Genomic DNA, 20522 nt, shown 5'->3' on the forward strand with positions numbered 1-20522 from the left:
AAGGCTTCAAAGCATGTCTGGCATGAAAAGTCATATACAAAGGGTTCATGGACAAAAGGTGGAAAGACAAAACGTCGAAAGAACAAAAGGTCGAAAACTGTTGGCGCTCATATTTTTTTTTTGGCGAATTCACAGGGATTTACTAAGGAATAACATTGAAAAGCTATCCAGATTCCAATGGTAATGCTAATTTCAAATAGAATTGTTTTGAAAAGGATTTTTTTGCAATTACCATAAATTTCTTAAGCTAAACATTTCTTAAACGTGTCGTCCTGTAATTGGTTCTCAAAACCGGAAATTTACGCTGATTTCAGTTTGATCACAATATGTGTGATGCTTTAAAAGACTAAAGTACAAAGAGACGAAATCCAATCTTTTAGCCTATGCCAGACCCCACGCTAAAAGTGAATTACAGGTTTCATATTTTACGTTAACACAGGTTGAGGCAACGAATGCAGAATTGACTGGATGTGTTGAAAACCAATGTAACGAGTAGGGCATGTTTTATGCAAAACATGAAAATTGCAACCGACATTCGTGTATATCCTACTTCAGAAGAACCACAATTTTCGTGGACGCTAGCATTTTTGTGAAAGCCGTTCTTAGCGTGCTGAAAAAGAGTTTGATTGAAATGCCATTGACAGCAAAATTAGAATTCCAAAAGGAACATTTTGTCTCTCTGCCTACTGTCTTTTTAGTGATGCAATAGATTCTCCTAACGCTTCTGAAGCGGATAAACTTGGGTTATCTCATTTCATCCTCCTCAAGTTATCGAATCTTCAAATGTTGTTCAAACAGCCGTAAGTCAGAATGGTTAACAAATTTAGTTTATCGATCCTGTGTGTTTCGCAGATGAAATTCTGCACGGTTCACTCCGAACCAACTTGATTTCCTCTTCTATAACGTTTCATTCTGGGAATTACAAAACGACGTAAGTGAGATTTTCAACTTTCGCCCATCTAATCAGTACTTTCAACGCTCTGTCATATGGAGAGACAAAGTGACATAAGCATGAATCAAAACAAAACGCTAGTTGAGTCAATCTTACACTGGTACAAAAACATCGTAAATAATCGAACAGTAATTAAACGGTGTATCATTTTGTAATTAAATTTTTGCGGGACATTGATAGATAATCAGAATTTTTGGACACGTGAAGAAAATATGCCAAAATGTAGAATTATTTTAAACTAGTTTTATAAATATGATTTCTATTCTTCTCAGTACTTTTTCCACAAACCGTGTGAAAGTTGCATACGTCTATATGAAAAAGTAATCGAGACATATCTATCATTTATCTTTCTCTAGCCATTATTGCTGGAAATTCTATTCAAAGTTCTGCATATGGATGGTTTTCTGTAGAATATTATGAAATGTTCAAACACATCGATAACAAATGATGAATGCTCGAGGCACTTAAATTAATTCGTCTCTGAGAAATTAATGATTGAAGAATAGTTGGTCAATGCTGACCCGAAATATATCTTAAACAAGCTTTTGACAATTCCGCAGAAAATCCGTTTATGCATGAGGGTATAAATTCGATACATTTTCTCTAGGAACACTTGGAAAATTTATTGTTTTTAGAGCAATCGACCAATTAATCCAAATTTGATCCCAAATATTGCTTGCAGAGAAACCAGTCTTATTCATAGCATCTTTCATCGAAAACTTGAATTGGAATAAAGAATCAACCTTCTAAAAATCATGAAAACATATAATTGAAACTCAAGGGTAGTGTAGACCACATGTCTAATCCATGGTTTTTCTGGCCGTAAAGAAACTATTCAGTTTTATTGTCGTTCATGCGTTTCAGCAACTATTTATTTCTAACGTGAGGTATTTAATCAACCAGTATTTCCGATGCAATTCTTCAGGATGAGAATGATGTTTCAGTTTCACGTTATTTTTGCGTAAGTACGTGTCTGGTAAAAGATCCGCCCTTCCATTTTTGACCCTTCAAATAGGATTCAAAATCATTAATAACAGTACATGGAAGATCAGTTCGCTGTGCAGATAGGGGAAGTGATGGTAAAACGAACACCTCAAAAATTTCATCTCATTTCTAATGGAAAAACGATGAATTTGTATGGTTTTATCGCAATAATTTGAAAATAGGAATGTTTTCTTAAGCAGTTATACGAATCTAAGCTACATAGTTTTAGATTCTCATATGTTTTATCGTCAACAAAAGCATAAAAATATCCATCAAACTTAAGCTCACCAGTGGTTTTCTATAGCTGCATGCCTGGGTAAAATTTTGAAAAAAAAAAAAAATGGTAGGGCCCATTTCGAAGTTACGCTTTTTGGAAATTGTAAGTCCACAAATTCAAAGGAAGTCAGTGATGGTTTTCCGTTTACCGTGATTATCAGAAGAAATATGCTATCAAAACTTGGTTCAAAGTTGGTTTGTCTAATGATTTGTAACCTCTGGGCGTAGTTTTGAATCAAAAGTTCGACCAAATTTAGAATTACGCCCTTTTGAGGCGTAAACACATGTAGCATTCATATTTAATAGATGAAAGAATCATTCTAATACCGTAATCATGTTCAAATATTTCTAACGATGAACTGTTAGACACTTCGCAAAATTTATCCACAATTAACTAATTTTTCATTGGCTCAAGTGATAAAAAATTTTACAGAGCCAATAACATAATATAAAATATGACAAGATGTGAATTTTTTTTAATAGCAGATCAATCTGGATAACTAAGCACACGTTCACTCTGATACCGATCTTTTTGACCAAGTGTAACTCTGTTTTACAGAACATTCCAAATCTATGTTATTTCAATGTAAGGCGTGTGCAAACGCAAATTGAATGAAGAGAAGTTAGCACAACTTGAAATATGCTTATGAAAAGTATGGATTATCAAATTTTGTAATGAATTATTATTCAAATACTTGGCACTTGCAGCGCTTGATTTTTTATGCCTTGTTAGTTGAGCTCGCTGAAGACGTTTCATGTTGAGCATAGGTTAGAACTGGGGATTTTTTTTATTACCGTACGGGTTTGGGCCGAAGGGTCTCAGATTTTCATGAAACTTTTTCCACAGGCAGGGCTCATGGATATATGAATAAAAAAAATTGAGAAAAATTCAGGGTCGCCTATTTTTCCGGAAAACTCAGGTGGAAATTTTTTGTTTTCCCTTGACACTACATACTTTGAAAAATCATAACTCAAGAACGAAACATTGTAGAAACAAAGTTTTTATATGAAAATTTAAGCAAATTTTCTCAGAAATCTAAAAAAAATATGAACTGGAAAAAGTTTTTCACAAAATTTTCCACCGTTGGGGAAATTCATAAAAAAAAGCTGGAAAATATATGCCCGAACTCGCGGAAATTTTTTAATAAAATATTTTTAAGAAGGAAACTTTATAAACTTCAATTCTGGTAACTTTTAGGATGTACTTTTCTTTAGTTCCTGATCTATGGTCAATTTTGTAAAAAATGCAAAGATTTGCCATACATGCCTTTTCGTTTAAAAATCATGACTCAAGACTCATCATGACTTGTCGAACCGGATTCAAATTATCTCAAAAATTTGAAATTTTTGAAATGGAATCAGTTTCCCAGGACATTTTTCACTGTTTATGAAAACAAATAATGAAAACCCGATTAGTTATTCCAGCTTTCAAACAAAGTATATTTGAAAAGAGCGATCAATAAGATCCAATCCTACAATATTTTTCAATACGCTCATTTTTCGTTCCTAAAACATGATCAAATATTGCTAGGATGAGCTGTTGGAACCATATATTTATAAATTTATAAGTTCATAAACAAAATTTCTTAAGAACGAATATACATAGAAACAAAGTTTTCTTCAATCAGAACGTAGGCAATTTTTTCCTGTTAGGTAACTACAAAATTGACAGTTAAATAAATGGGTAGACAATATGACAAATAGGTATTTACCAATTCAAGTTTAAAGCGTTGAAATGGCTTGAGAATCATAAGTTTACCAAAAACTAACAAAGAGCAGTGAGAAAGTGCAAGTGTTGTCTATCAGCTGTATATTCCTCGTTATTAATTTTAGGAAAGAGAAAAAAAGTTTTCCCGAAGCTGTTGAAATGGACAAAGTTCAATATTACGAATACAATTCTTTATGCTGTAACCCCTTCGGACTGGACGGCCACAAATCAGTAAGGACTAATCTACGATCGATCAGCCAAGGCCTCATCAGTAAGCTTCATTCGAATGGAGTTCGGTGGATTACGGAAAAGATGAAAATTTGCGTGAAGTGCTCCATTACCGGTTCGACAAGTCATGATGAGTCTTGAGTCATGATTTTTAAACGAAAAGGCATGTATGGCAAATCTTTGCATTTTTTACAAAATTGACCATAACTCAGGAACAAAAAAAGTACATCCTAAAAGTTACTAGAATTGAAGTTTATAAAGTTTCCTTCTCAAAAATATTTTAATAAAAATTTTCCGCGAGTTCGGGCATAGATTTTCCAGCTTTTATTTATGAATTTCCCTAACGGTGGAAAATTTTGTGGAAAACTTTGCTAGTTCATATTTTTTTGGAGTTCTGAGAAAATTTGCTTAAATTTTCATATAAAAACTTTGTTTCTACAATGTTTCGTTCTTGAGTTATGATTTTTCAAAGAAAAGTCTTATATGGCACATCACAAAATTGGCCATAACTCAAAAACGAAAAAAAGTGCATTCCAAAAATTTCAGTGATTAAAGCTTATAAAATTACCTTCTCGAAAATATTTTTTTGAAAATTTTCCACGAGTTCGGGCATAGTTTATCCGGCTTTTCTTTACGAATTTTCCCAACGGTGGAAAATTTTATGGAAAACTTTTTCCAGTTCATATACAGTTTTTGAGAAAATTTGCTTAAATTTTCATATAAAAACTTTGTTTCTACGATGCTTCGTTCTTGAGTTATGATTTTTCAAAGTATGTAGTGTCAAGGGAAAACAAAAAATTTCCACCTGAGTTTTCCGGAAAAATAGGCGACCCTGAATTTTTCTCATTTTTTTTTATTCATATATCCATGAGCCCTGCCTGTGGAAAAAGTTTCATGAAAATCTGAGACCCTTCGGCCCAATTTGTACGATAATAAAAAAAAAATCCCCAACTAGAAATTGTTGATGTTGATTGTTGAGCTACAATGTATGAGATTCAACAGCTACAATAAGGTAAGAAAAAAAGTTTATTATGAATTCTCTGCAACTTTTAGTTTCGGTTTCCGAAAAATCGTAAATTGTTCTGTGGCATAGTAATTAATATGCTGGTCCATCAAACGTAAACCGGTTTGAATTCCACACAAACATAATATGTTTGTGTTGGCTTCCATTTCAATCAGTCACACACTGTTCCTATCAGGTTAACCCTCTAATACCCAACCCCGCCTTTAGACGGGGTACACTTTGGAATTTTGTGAGTTTTTTCGTAGCTCGCAAATCAAAATGATTTTATTTTTGGCTTATACCTTGACTCATAACACGCATATAAGAAAAGTTTTTCATGACTTTTGAAACTTTTTTGTATTTTTAGAAATTGTTTGAAAAATTGCATTCTTATATAACCTATAAATGCCTGGGCTTTAACATGTAATATACAAAATCGTACCTTTAATATTTTTCTACGATTAACCTATCACAAAAGAAGAGCCTGGTGGTATTAAAATCATTTCAAACCTGTTTTTCCGTTAGTTACACGGAAAATAAAACACGCTCCGAAAAAAAAAAATTAATATTTTTAAAAATACCGTAACAATTTAAATTTTTATTATTGCCAAAAATCAACAACTAGAAAAGACTTCAAGAAAAAATGAAAAAAGCTAAGGATGTTCAAAAATAAAAATTATAAAAATCAAATACCAAAATTCAAAAATTTGCGAATAAAAATAAACAAATGCCCAAAACGTGTTTAGAACGATTTTAGATAACGAAAAATAATACTTGTATCGAAAATAAAAATTGGGTGTTAGAGGGTTAAGAAACATGAGCCGCAAATAATAAATCGTACAGTTTGTGCTTTATATTTTTTTTTCAAAACTGTATTATCTTGAAATCTCTACTTCTTAGTGTGTTAACTCATGTTAAAATGGATGCTTCATATTTTATATTACTTTTTTTCATTTAAAGTGCTGTTTTCATGTCTTTAGTTTCCTTTTATTCAATACACTGTTCTAAGTTTACTATGTACAAAAATGATTTTACTGTAAGACTTGATCAAAAAACGCTTTCCAAAACCGAAAACTTAAAATTTGTAAATATTCTTCGAGGTTAACTTGCGAATTGTGATATGAACAATATGTACTCATGTGTTGTATATGGAATGCATAGAAACGTGAGTGGTACATGATTTCACCAAATTATCCTGAATACCGTGTTATAGAAAATACATGATGAACTGACTCCGTAGTGCCTTAAAGCGCTTGAGCCTACAAAAATTCAGTGTATTTGAAAAACTTTTATGACGTGTAATTGTTGTTTATCTTTGACAGAATTTGACCATGTTTAACAATATTATAACGCCTTTTTAAACTATTCAAAATCAAATTCTAATTGTTACGTTTCAAAGAGGGCGTAACTCTTTTTTAACTTTTGTAACTTAAAAAAAAAAAAAAACTCAAAATTTGGTCGACCTTGTGATTTAAATTCCACTCAGATGTTACCAACCACTAGATATATCCGCTTTGAATCAAGTTCTGATGGGATATCTCTTCTAATAATCACGGAAAATAATAAATAATAAACGACTGATGAGTTCATATTTGTAGGGAATTTTCTTCTGATAATAATGGCCTAAGGAACACCGTGGATTTGAAATACCCGTGCGTTGTAAAAATTCACTATGGTTTGGTTTTCACTGTACTTGGCTAGGCATTCGTTTCACTACCACTTCCCTCAATTTCGATGCTAGAATTATATCAGCATAAAAGGTTTGTAATGGAAATATGTTTTTTTTTTCAAATAATTTTGACAAAAAACTTTCCATTTCATCGAGCCAAATGAATTTTTGAAAACCTTCAAAACCATTGCAGATATATTTCAAGATTTTTTTGTCTATGATATTTTGAACGTATCATAGCAAATGAAATTGAATTGTAAGATTCTCGCACAGATTGCTTCATAAATCATTGCAATAAACATTGAAACTCGAAAACTCTTTGTACACCAGTTATTATGACCTACAATCGTAGTTAGTCAGTTCTCAAAATAAAATGTGTAAGGCTTACAAACTGCTACTGGATGATACAATTATGGTTTAGCAAAAGTATCTGATGAATGAATGAGTTGCTCAAATATTCTTGGTACACATCTTTTGAGTTGAAAGTGTCGTCCGATTTGCAGTAAGGGTTCCATAACGTTTTTAAGTCAACTCTAAAACCAAGTTTTCGCAATTGAGAACAAAGCTTTTTCAAGATGGAATAGGTTATAATCATGGTCCCTATTATTGAATTCGAAAAACAATTTAAAGTATGGATTTTCGAGTGTAATAGAAGCGTTTTCAAACGAATTTGTGAAATAATTGTGGTTAGCAAATAAGCTAACAATCACATCCCCAACAAACAAATCCATTGACCGACCCCTCGTTCCATCACCGCACCAACCATCCATCTTCGAACGGGAACCTATAATTTGCCCATATATTCCTTTGTACCCCGTGGCTCCACCTCGAACAAAGAACTTCCGATCGGATCACCTCCAGCAAAGTAAACGAAAATTGCCCACTTCCTTCGATTTCCCCTCCGTTCACAGGAAGAAACACCGACTGAGAGCCACGCATCGCCGCCGCAACAAAGAACCATAAACCTAATCGACCCACTTGAAGAAATTCCCACCACCACCGCTTGGGTCAAAAATCAAGGGGCCTGTCGGAAGGTGGGGGATGGGAACGCTACTAAAAACAATCCATTGCTATCACTTGCGAAGGGTTGAGCTAAAATAATTATTACAACACTACCGATGCACACCTGGAGTGCCCGGGAGCTGGGACGGAATAGACAGATAGGTAGCTAGAGAGTTCTAGAGTTAACCGACGTACGGGAAGGGGGCGTACGGGGCGGGGAAGTAGCCGGGGAAGGCGGCTGCCGTCGGTTGAACCACCGGAACCGACTGCGTCACGTAGGTGGTCAACTGCGTGGGGACAACGGTCGTCGAGTAGAGCGTCGTGTAGGCCGTCTTGGCGCCGAAGGTCAACTTGAGCACCTTGCTGTTGGTTTCCGTCACGATGACGTTGGTGACAACTGGGGTGGACTGGACGGTGACTTGGGGTTGCTGCTGGAAGGGGTTCAGCTGAGGGATTGGTGGGATCGGGAGCGCAGGGAGAGTGGTGGTGACCACTTCGTAGTTGGTCTTGGTGAGGGTGCCGATTGGGCGGGAGATCGTGCTGAAGATGGTGTTCTGGCCGTTGATGATAGGAAGAACATGCGACTCGTAGACGGTTTCGAGGGAAACAACCGGTTTGGAGGAGGTGATGACGGATGGGATTTGGGCGGCTGCCGCAGGGTTCAGTAACCGAAGAAGAGCGAGTTGCTGTATTTGTTCTGGGGTGAGGGATGGGGTTGTGACCGGGGCTTCAGTCGTGACTTTGTTAGCTTCCTTGTGCGAAGAGATCTTCTTCTTGGGGCGGATGTTTTCTGGGATGTTGGTCTTGTCGACTTCAGACAGGTCAAAGTCGGAGCCAATGCTAGAAAGGTCCAAGTCGGATGGTAGTCGTTCGCGTTTGGGTTTGTCATCGTCTTCGTCGTTTTCATCGCCGAACTCCAGTTCCAAATGCAGTTCGGATCCGGCTTCGTCGAGGCGGCTGTTGAACTCGTTCAGGGTCTTGGACGGCACGAATTGGTAGATTTCCATGGGAGGTAGAGTTTTGGTAGCAGTTACCAACCGAGTCACGTGATAGGTCTGAATCAGAGTGTAGCTCGTGGTGTCGGTGCCATCGCGAATCACTGGCAGGATGTGGGTCTTCAACATGACTTGCGTAGTACTGAAGGTCTCCGTCAGCGTTTCCAGTGGTGGAGTTTCCGTATCGCCGGACAGAGCAATCGCTGGTAGGGTGGCAATGCTCGAGTCCAGAAGGTTGCTCTCCTTATCGATGTGTGAGGTCGTTGCCAAAATGTTCTCAGTCAGAGGTTCCGTCAGCGAAGGCGTAATTGTGGCCGTCTCCTGTTCTAGGACTTTCTCGAATGTTGAAGTCACGGTGATGTAACGAGTGTTCTTCACGGTGCCAACCTTAAAATAAAACATATATTTAATTATACTAACTAAACCAAGTCGAAAGCCAAAACCAAACCTGGAAAGTGTAGGGTGACTTGATAGTAGCAATCTCGTAGTAAGTATCCTTGAAGTCCACCGGCGTCGAGATCTCCACCTTGATCGTCTCGACCGGGTATCGTCGCTCGATTTGGTTGTCGTTCTCCGCGTCGTTCAGCACGTTTCCGTTGACCGATCCAGACTGGTCCAGATCCGCATCGGTGTCGACCTTCTCCGAGTGGTCCGGGTTCTGCGAGATGTCGTTGTACTGTACCGAGGTGTCGGAAATCGGGGCCGTCGTCAGGTTCTCCACGCCATCGTTGGGTTTCTTGGTTCCGCCGCCAGGTTGCTTTCGGATATTGACCGTGGGTTTCGGGGGGCTCTTGTACTGCCAACGTCCGGGCGATCGGTTCAGCTTGAACTTGTACAGGCTGGTGCTGGTGGTGCCGGATTCGCCTTCCGGTGGAGTGGGCCTCAGATTAGGCTTGAACGAGCGGCGGTTGTCCTGTTGGGCTGCCGAATACGACGACGACGACGACGACTGGGCTGAGCTAGATATGGTAGAGCTAGGCTTGAAACTGTTACGAGAAGCTTTGTTACGCCTGTTTGCGTAGGCGGGAGCGGTGGTTGTTTCGCTAAAAACGGACACCGTCGCCAGTTCCACACTAGATGAGGAGAATCGGTTAAAGCGGGTGCTGCAAAAACACGGTTAGGTGGTGGTGTGGGGTGTGGGGTGTAGGGTGGAGGGGAAAAAAAAGAAAAAACGGAAAAAACAAAACATATGTACAGTCACCGTGAGTGTTTGTGTGAGTGTCGAATTCATTGTGTTTGTGCTTTTAATGTATTGGCGAGGTGTGTTGGTTTTTGGGATGTTCTTCGAAAACCCAGAGTTTCAACCTCGACAACACTATTTACAGCTAGGGCATGCGGTTTGTCCTGAAGTGTTTCCTTTTCTTGGATGAGAGGTGGGATTGAAAGCTAATATCACTCACACGTGCAAATTTTGGATGTTCGATTTTTTTGTGAAAAATTTGGACACACGTTCATACTTACTGATTATTGTATGGGTCTTTGCTGTCTTTGTGTGGGGCACTGAAAGTAAACGGGTATTAGTCGACGGTCTTCGGTGGTCAGCAGTCGTTTGCTGGTTGAAGCGGGACCTGGTGGTGTTCTCTCGTGCAGTAAGTGATTTTCTTATTTGGTTGCTTCATATACCTGAACTGTCTTTGGTACATTTATGATTTATAGAAGTATCGATTGTTGTCATGTTCTTCACCATACTTTAGTTACGTTTCAGGTTTTAGTATGGCCTTTTAATGGTTTTAAAACTAAAATTTATTAAATGGAAAGGTGATAAAACATAAATTGTTGCGAGAGTAAACATCTGAATGCCTGTGCATTGGATAGTGCTTCTGTGAGATCCTGTGTAATTTTTATTACAACTTTTGTCTGATTCCATTGAATTGATGCAATTCGTGCAATGTTTAGACGTGATTGGAGCGGTCTTATACCTCGGACGATAATTACAGCTGGGCACAAGTTTGCTGTTAGTCTTGAGGTATCTCAAACCTTCATGTCAAGTTCAGAATCTTTCGAAACCAGATGGAGATAGGGAAAAAGTATGCAGAGCGAAGGGACCGAAGTAATATGGGCAGAAGAAGAGATATCGAGAAGTAGTACATTGAGATGTGAGGAGTCGTAAGTATTTTTCATTGTAAGTATAAGTTCTGGTATATAGATATCGATTGCATTTAAAAAAATGCATAAAGATTCATTTTGAAGAAAAGAGAATTTTGGTTTTAGGGTATCTTGATAATGAGTTTTTGAACAAACTACTATTTGAGTATTGGAGAATGTTAATGAAAAACGCGGATTAGAGTTTATACATCAACCACGAGTTGTCACAGGGAAATCGTCAAAAATGTCTCACGTAATTAATGGACATCCCCAAATATGGCCAGCACAGATTTCATTTTTGTATTTTGATGGAACTTAACTAGTAATTAATGTATTTATCAAAACCCTTCGACATAGTGAGTTCTGTATTATATTTAAGATGACCCACAAGAAATTTTGTTTGAAATTTTATTTGACTTTGCTAGACAACATTCGACAATATGGTAAAATTCTGAAAAATCATCAGTCTTTCTCTCCACATAATAACACTTTTAGAAATCATAGCGTTTAAAGTACGTATTTTTAATATCAATAAAAATAATTCATGTACACTATTGTATTTGTCTATTGTATTAATTAAGAATCCATCTCCTTGTGCGTAAATGTGATTTAACTTTGCAACGAATATCTTAAGTTCAGTTTCCATGATCTATCTAATAATTGCTTTACGGACAACATGAGCATTTGATGTACCAGGGAAGCACAAATTTTCTTAATTCGACAATGGTCACGAAGTGACGGGAATATATCATAAAAAATGCTGTTGATTTATATTTCAAGGATTACCAGCAGCAGTGATTCGTGATAAGTTTATTATTACAATGAAAAAGGTTGAGCAATCCCTTCACTTGATTACCTAAAATTACAAAATAAGTGCATTAAACTCAAATCTAGTAAACATATAGGAATTTTGATACGAAGAAATGCATAACAAGTAAAGTGAAAATTGTTGACAGTTTAATCAACAAACGCAAATCCCTGCCTACTAAAATTTTACTATAAAATCAGTAGGCAAGAAATGTCAAAATCGAATCACCCCTTGTTGTTTTATAGCTAGCGTAAAAAACTGGATGCTCTTGATATGTGCAAGCATAAAATGTGTGAAAATCAGATTTTGATCTGCGCTAGTCTTGAAATAGTAGAGGGCAATAAGAATCGGAGCCGTGCAAAAGAACAAGATCACTTAACTGTCGTAAATCGCAAGTAAGTCCCATCTGTAAAAAGTAGGCATTGAGAAAATGGGCTTTGAAGTTACAAACTCGTTTTCCATATGAATATTCAAAACTCTCCAGAAGATTGGAACATGTTCATATCTTAATGAAACTTTCACAATTTACTTTTCACTACAATGTCTTTACGCGAAAAATGTAAAAGGTTCTTTTTTTTTGTTCCACGGTTCAGACAGCTTCAGTGGAACTGATATGCGGTTACTTTTCATTATGGAACAATTTGATTTGTTGTTTTTCTTTTTCTTTATTTTTCCGAACAAATCTCATTATCTCATTAGTGCAGGTAAAGGAGCATTGGAAGATATTTCGCATGACTTGCGGTCTCGCTCTTAATGCCATTGGTAATCGAGTGTGTAGTTTGTTGTTACCGAGCAAACGAATGGATTTACACGTCGTTCACCAATGCTATGATGAAGAGAAGGTCCTTCTCTATCTCCCAGTGGTGATAGTGTTCATCCTGGTCAGGGCATGTTAAGAATCATGATCGGCTTGCGACACTGACGAAACCAGTCTTCTCACTGTCACTAGGCGAAGCTATATTTCATGTGCTCACTCCGTCGGGTCACAATGACGGGGCTCTCACGAGGGCAATTGTAATGTTGTTTTACTTTTAAAAATTGTGTTTTATATTTGAGAATTTCGGGAAGCAAATATGTTAAATAAGTAAAATGGATATCCTTTCATGATTCCAGCGATATAAATAACAATCATACCTGCTTATGAACTAGAAATTGTGTAGTTTACAATTCCGTCACAAGCCGTAGCAACGTAAAAATGAAAGAGAATTCTGAAAACTTCTGTCATTGTATCGCCGTCCGATGACAGTGATAGAAGCATCTATGTAAAAGTCGCGCGGCACCCTCTATTCACATTGACGCTTTCCAGCACTGATCCTGGTCCATTTATTTGCTTAGAAACAAGAGGCTACACACTCGGTTACCAATGGCTCTTATGGCGAAAACACAAGTTATGGTGAAAACTGAACTCAACTCAATTTTGACGAAAATGCAGATGGGACTGACTTGCTATTCATGGCTATTAAAAGAACGAGCCATTCGTGTGGCTTTTTTGGCGAGGGCAAGCATTGCAGAATTCGCTCTCATTTGAGTATGGAGCACGATCAAAGCAAGCAAAGAAAAACATCCCATCTGTTGCGGTCCACGATCGTCATTGTATCGCAAGGTGTAACAACTCTGATAAATGGAAGCAGCGAGCGAGAGCCCCAAAGAGAGAGCAATGATAAAATCCATTTTTCTCGCTTGTTTACCGTTGGGGATAGGTGTCTTTCTTTACTGGCACGATAAACAACCCACGAACTTCCAATAGCAATAGTGTCCCCCAGGCTTGGAGCATGTTTAGAGGGGTTTTATCATGCACTACTATCCCCCCAACGCGGGGACGGACCTGGTGTAGTGGTTAGAACACTCGCCTCTCACGCCGAGGACCTGGGATCGAATCCCATCCCCGACATAGTCACTTATGACGTAAAAAGTTATAGTGACGACTTCCTTCGGAAGGGAAGTAAAGCCGTTGGTCCCGAGATGAACTAGCCTAGGGCTAAAAATCTCGTTAATAAAGTCAAACCAACCAACCTATCCCCCCAATCTGATCAAACTTGTAGCAGTATACGATAAACAGTCTCTCATAATGTGCAGCATGTTATGATAGTTACAGAGAGCGATACGTGAGCGATTCTCTCAATTTTCTCAGGATTCAATCCCTGGGCGAGAGTCGGTTTATTTGATCTGCACAGATCAGACAAAAACTGTTCCAGAATAAGAACGAACCGAGAGAAAAGACTCATTCGCCTTCGCTTGTAGACACGTGCCTTGCTTTGCGCGCCACTATTCACATGCAAATACGGTTTGCTACAGCTTCACACTCTCAGCATACAGTACATAGCCAAAAAACTAATTTTCCCCGCCCACTTGCTAACATGCAAATGAGAGATAGAGAGAAAAAGTGCTTATTTGAATGGCAATGGCAAAGCAATTTTTTTTCCTCCTTTTTGGATCGGGTAGTGGAAATCAGCGGAGTAAATCGTGAGTTTCTGTGTAGAGAGCGAAATATACAAAAGGAACGCAGCATGTCACGCTACAGGGAGTGAACCTCTCTTTATTCCGTAGGCTCGGTTCAGTTCACTTTACCTTTGCGAGCCGCTGAGCCAATGAACCGTTCCAAAGATCCGGTTCACCAGTCTTCAAATGAACAGATTCGATATTCCGTGTATATGCAACTTGTGTTAAGACACGTAAGCGCGTCTTCTCTGTAGCAATGTACCATGCCATACTCGGTACACGTGTACTTCAGTTTGAACTTACATACACTCCCGTGCATAAGTTTGGGTTCACCCCCTTAAAAACAAGAAGAGTACGGAACCGCCTGAACCAACGTGTTTGGTGTTCGTTTGGGAAGACTGAGTGATTCGGATCGGATCCGATCACTAGAATGAGCCGTTTTGCCCATTTCTACAATATGGTAAAGTCGTGCCCATACATTCTGGGACACCCTATATATCTTTTCAGTAGATTTATAGTTATAGGTCTTCAATAAATATGTTCTGAGAATGGAGCACTATCTGATGGTATCGTATTTCATTTGGAATTTGACCGCTAGGTGGCGCAAGTAAGCATGGAACTTTTAATTTAGTTTCATGGATACCTGAGACTCCAGTCAACTAGAAAGATGGCGTCCACGGCAAAGTTTTTTCAGCAACTAAAGAACTATTACCATTTAAGCCAAGTGATTCAAGCTTTTGATATAAGGTGATGCTAGTGAGCATAGAACATTAATTTTGCAAGTATCGCATTTTTCTTAGCCCCATTAGAAAGATGGCGTCTACAGTAAAATGATTCAGTAAGAGAAGGACTATAATTGTTTTAGATAGAATTTTTTTATCTTTCAGAAATCGTTAGGAGACCGAACGGAATTTGTCATGGATGTTGTTATAATTACGTATAAAACGTTAGATTTTATTTTTTAAAGGAAATCCCAAAACCGCCTTACAGGAATCCGTATAAAGCTTTCTCAAAAATCCATCCAGAAATCTATCTTCCAGTGGTGTTGCAAAAATCCACTACAATATGGCCGATGGAGTTTTGTTGGTAGTTTAGAGAGAGTTTGAGTTCCCATATTTTTGGGAAGAGAATTTTTGGCATAATTTGGGACTGACATTCATTAGTCAATTCTTTACCTAATCTTGATCATTTCCCTCATGAGATCTTCGAAGATATGCTTGAGGTTATCTATTACTGATTTTCTGAAAGATTCTCGTCATTCCGAGAAAATTTGTAACAGAATTATGATAGAATACTCAGTCCAATTTTAAAAAGTTTTTAATTACAAGAGAAGACAGAGATATTTCAAGTTGGTTTGTCCACATTTAATCTGAACACGTTTTAATTTGTACCCCGCTAATTTGCACATCGTTCAAATTAAAAATGGTTCAAACGTCATTTAGCTCATGAAACGGAGTAAAGTGGAATGGAACGCAGAATCATAATAAAACTGTGAAAGAGGTAACCATAAACACGTTTCTAGGATGACAAGATGTTCAAATTTCAAATGAACCCCGATGGTTTGCATAAGGTGTCGTTCAAATTAACGGGGGTGTACGGTAAGTGGCTCGGTAGCATAGTTGGTAAAGCACTCGTCTAGCATCTCTTGTAGGTGCGAGTCCTATCTGAGCACGAAAATTTTTTTGCATACTTTCATTCATAGTTATACCAACCCCATGCGGATCGGTTTGCTGAACAGCTCGATATATGTTTCATGATATCGTTTTAGTGTTTTTTTTTCCTACGGGATAAGCTTAGCATAGCATCAGCACTTGCACAAATCGTGTATGTACCGTGTTAATTTGATTTAAGCCCGGACACCGACCTTTAATCACCCATAACTTTTTTTCGACAATTTTATGCATAAAAAATGTAGAAGACTTCTAAATTAGGGACCCTAGGCGAACAAATATTGCAATTTGGTCCAAAAACATTGTGAAAAAGGCCAGTGACCGGGTTTCGAAGCATCCGGAAATTAGATGTAGCACGGTAATGCAGAAATAATCATTTTCTCTGTTATAGATCAATCCAATGGATTACCTGCTTTGCTCTTGTTCACAGTTGATCAGTAGAAGTTTTCTCGTTTAATTTTGTATGCGGAAAGGCATCTAACATCAAACATCTTCTAACAGAAAGCTTCAATCGAAAAAATATTGGGTAGGCGTAATAGCCATCATCATCACGCACAACCGGTACCAAATATTTTTTCGAAAATAGTTCCCAATTTTGAGAAATAATTCGTTAGATGCATTTCGCCATACAAATATTTTTTCTGGTTACCTTTTAGCGATTTTTCGTGCAGACACTAGCGCATGTGCGTTACGGTGTGGCGAGTAGCGAATCAGGGCATGCATGTAACCCATTGCCTGCGTAGTAGTGCAATGTTGACGAAATTTTCTTTGATTGCTGTGAGAACTGTTAAAACATTCCTTTGTTGGCTGTGAGAAAGTAAACATTAACAGAATTGCTGCCGTTCCAATTTTAAAACCAGACAAAAATCCTGCAGAAGCTTCTAGCTATCGTCCAATCAGTTTGCTTTCCTCCATCAGTAAACTTTTTGAAAAGGTTATTTTGAACAGAATGATGGCCCACATCAAAGAAAATTCAATTTTTGCCAATGAACAGTTCGGATTCCGCCATGGACATTCGACCACTCATCAACTTTTACGTGTAACAAATTTGATCCGTTTCAACAAATCTGAAGGCTATTCTACTGGTCTTGCTCTTCTAGACATAGAAAAAGCATTCGACAGTGTTTGGCATGAAGGATTGATTGTAAAATTACAAAACTTTAATTTTCCAACATACATTGTTAGAATAATTCAAAGTTATCTGTCAAATCGTACACTTCAGGTTAATTATCAGAATTCCAGATCTGAAAGAATTCCTGTAAGAGCTGGTGTTCCTCAAGGCAGCATTTTGGGACCAATATTATACAATATTTTCATATCTGACTTACCTGAGCTACCTCAGGGATGTCAAAAATCTTTGTTTGCGGATGACACAGGCCTCTCCGCCAAAGGACGAAGCCTGCGTGTCATCTGTAGTCGATTGCAAAAAAGTTTGGATATTTTTTCATCATACTTGCAAAAATGGAAGATTTCTCCTAATGCTTCCAAAACTCAACTAATAATATTCCCACATAAACCAAAAGCTCTTTATTTGAAACCTTCAAGTAGACATGTTGTCACGATGAGAAGGGTTCCAATCAATTGGTCAGATGAAGTTAAGTATCTAGGGCTCATGCTAGATAAGAATTTAACTTTCAAAAATCACATTGAGGGCATTCAAGCCAAATGTAATAAATATGTAAAATGTCCCTATCCCCTTATTAATAGAAAATCAAAACTTTGTCTTAACAACAAGCTTTTGATATTCAAACAAATTTTCAGGCCATCCATGTTGTATGCTGTACCAATATGGACTAGCTGTTGTAATACCAGGAAGAAAGCTCTGCAGAGAATTCAAAATAAAATTTTGAAAATGATTCTGAGGCTTCCTCCCTGGTATAGTACCAATGAGTTACATAGAATATCCAATGTTGAAACATTGGAACAAATGTCAAATAAAATAATTAATAATTTCAGGCAAAAATCGTTACAATTTTCTATTGCCACGATTAATGCGTTATATGTTTAGGTCAAGTTAGGTTAAGTATATTATAAACGTTTTTTTTTTCTCTTATAAGCAGGTGAAATCAACTCACCTGTAAAAAAACTGAACTGCTACGGCAAATGAAATGCAATATGTTATTAACAAAACGTTAATTAAATCTTAAATTTGTTTTACCAAATTAGGATGATAGTGTTGTCTAATAACACAGAACACCTAGATATAAGAAATGAATGTAATGTTTGGAGTGGTACTAATAAAGAAATTTAAAAAAAAAAAAAAAAAAAAAAAAACAGAATTGCTGCCGAGTTTTCACTTTCTTGTTGGACTAACGTTGACCGAAAGCTCAAATGACGTCAAACAAACATCGATATGTTTTCATTCTGAGGAAATCGGATTTTGTTGGTCGTGCTTTCGTTGTCACTTTGCTTGTAGACTTATATTGTTGATTTCTGACCACGTTTTTACAAATGCTTTTATATTATAAGACTTCTTCATGTATTTAAGGAAAGGTTCTGAACCAAAACTGCTTTCACAAATGATAGAGATGTTCTTCAATTGACAATTTAATTAGGTAATACGAATGATTTGGACCACACTTAAGTTATAACAAATAGGATGGAATAAGAACTCACCGAATTTCAGCACAAGAATTATTAAGTTAAATCACGATCTGCGACTTTTCTGTTTGCAACTTACGACTGCCAATTTCATAACAGCGTTGCAACAACGCTTGGTAAACCAAAGTTTAATAAATCCAGCACTTCATGCATTCTGCTGTCGATTCAAATTTTTACCAAAGCAGCATCGAACACTATGGAAAGCTTCTGTTCTGTCTACTGTACTGTAATCAGTGCTCTCGATTCCTTTACAAAAATGCTCATTATTTCCCCATTCCATAAAACGAAAAGGAATCTTTTTTGGATTTTTTATTTGGACTTTGAAAACTTTAGCATATCACTGAAATATCCTGAAACCACACAAAAAGACACCGATTCGATGTCAATTCCTAGTCGATATCCTAGAGTTATCGCTCCAGAAAATGTTCAAGTACTTTTCATTGAAATTATTACGGTGATTATTTTGGAAATAATTTCCAGAATTGTTGCACTGAGCATTTACTACATGGACTGTTTCGTGCTCTTTCTACATGTATTTCTCTACGAATAATCATAATAAATTTCTCCAGAGGCTTGTAGTACTTCCAACAAACATTTCACAAGGAATTTCTACATAGGTTCCTCCATTTGTTTTGTTCTTGTATCCTTATTAACGAGATATTCAGCCATGGGCTAGTTGATCTCAGGACCAACGGCATTACTTCCATTCAGAAGGAAGTAATCACTATTTATTTATTTATTTATTTTATTTATTTGATGGTGTATTCATCTGACAATATTGTGTGTCTTAATGAATCTATAGTTAGAGTATAAACGTCATTAGGATAACCTGTACCTGAATGAGATTCGATCCCAGGTCCTCGTCATGAGTTCTAACTACTAACACCAGGCCCATCTCCTCCTCCTCCAAATTTATTATCCAAGACTTTGTCAAGATTGTCCACGAACCTTTGTATGAGTTTTACCTAGGAGTCCTGGAGAAGTGCTCCAGATATTTTGTTATATTTACTCTAGAGATAAGGTACCCCGTGGCAAGATCTAAAAAATGATAGTTCATACAAATCGTTTAATTAAATTTTCAAATGTCAATATTATTTAAATGCAACACATTTTGGCAACATATTTGCTGGGGAGTGCATGAAATTGATCGAATAATTTCGAAATTGTGAAAAACCTAGAAGAAAGTTTTAGAATGAGCCATTGGACGCAGTTACCTCGCTAAACGGAGCAAGTGGGACACATCCAGTTGCATGAGCCAATCCTCATCAGTAAGTCAACCATTACAATCATAGGATTGACAAATTATTAGGTTTCGTCATTTGGTCAATTCTGAGTACATTTTTTTGTATACATAAGGGATCAACCATAAAATACGTAACGCTTTTGGAAGAAAACGTTTATTTAATAGTATGTCACATCGCACTTGATATTAACTGAAAATTTCTCAATAAAAGCGTAAAGAGAAATAAAACATGTTCAAAATATAATATTTATAAGTTATTAATTAAAAAGTAGCACATAAACTTTCAAAAATTGATGAAATTGTTAATATGTTCTGTTATATTGAAATGCTTGACAGAAAACCACTGAATGGGATGGAACTGTTCTTTGTAACTACTAATTTTAGTACAAATAACACATAAAGTTAAATTAAAATAGAAAAGTAATCGTTTTCATGATACATTTAATATTTCATCTCTGTTTTTGTTCAATTTTATTTTCTTTTTCGTTTTTGGCTTCTGTTTGCTCTGGTCTCAAATTAAGGAATGAAAACGAATAGGGTGAAACGAATATACGGAACTTTGCCTTCAGGGAATTCAAATGCTGTATCATATTTCCAGGAGAATCCTTTGAGAGTCCCTCCAATTTTTTTGTAGGAGTACTCCCAAGTTATCCTTCAAGATCTCTCCAAATCTTCCTTCAGAGTATCCTTCTGAAATTAATCCATAAGTTTTTCCAGAATTCCTCTTTTACAGGAATTTATTCCTGAATTACTCTAGAGATTTTTTTGAGATGATCTTAAACTTATGAACGAAGCTCAGGTGATATTATGTCAACTGAGATTCGTTCGTGAGTATAATACACGGTGAAATCTCTAGAGA

At 36.9% G+C, this 20522-nt stretch overlaps 1 protein-coding gene across 2 annotated transcripts in view; it reads right to left on the reverse strand.

Annotated features, from left to right (window-relative positions):
* Nucleotides 1–6716: 6716 nt before the first annotated feature.
* Nucleotides 6717–20522, reverse strand: part of LOC5567474 (putative GPI-anchored protein pfl2) — a 139984-nt gene continuing 126178 nt past the window's right edge. For both annotated transcript variants that reach the window (XM_021852585.1, XM_021852584.1), the window contains 2 exons: nucleotides 9266–9920; nucleotides 6717–9204 (listed from right to left, as the gene is read on the reverse strand). In XM_021852585.1, the coding sequence (XP_021708277.1) occupies nucleotides 8005–9204; nucleotides 9266–9920 (1855 nt within the window). In that variant the 3' untranslated portion in view covers nucleotides 6717–8004. The remainder of the gene's footprint in view (nucleotides 9205–9265; nucleotides 9921–20522) is intronic.

This window comes from Aedes aegypti, chromosome 3 (genome assembly GCF_002204515.2).
Source record: "Aedes aegypti strain LVP_AGWG chromosome 3, AaegL5.0 Primary Assembly, whole genome shotgun sequence".
Lineage (NCBI taxonomy): Eukaryota > Metazoa > Arthropoda > Insecta > Diptera > Culicidae > Aedes > Aedes aegypti.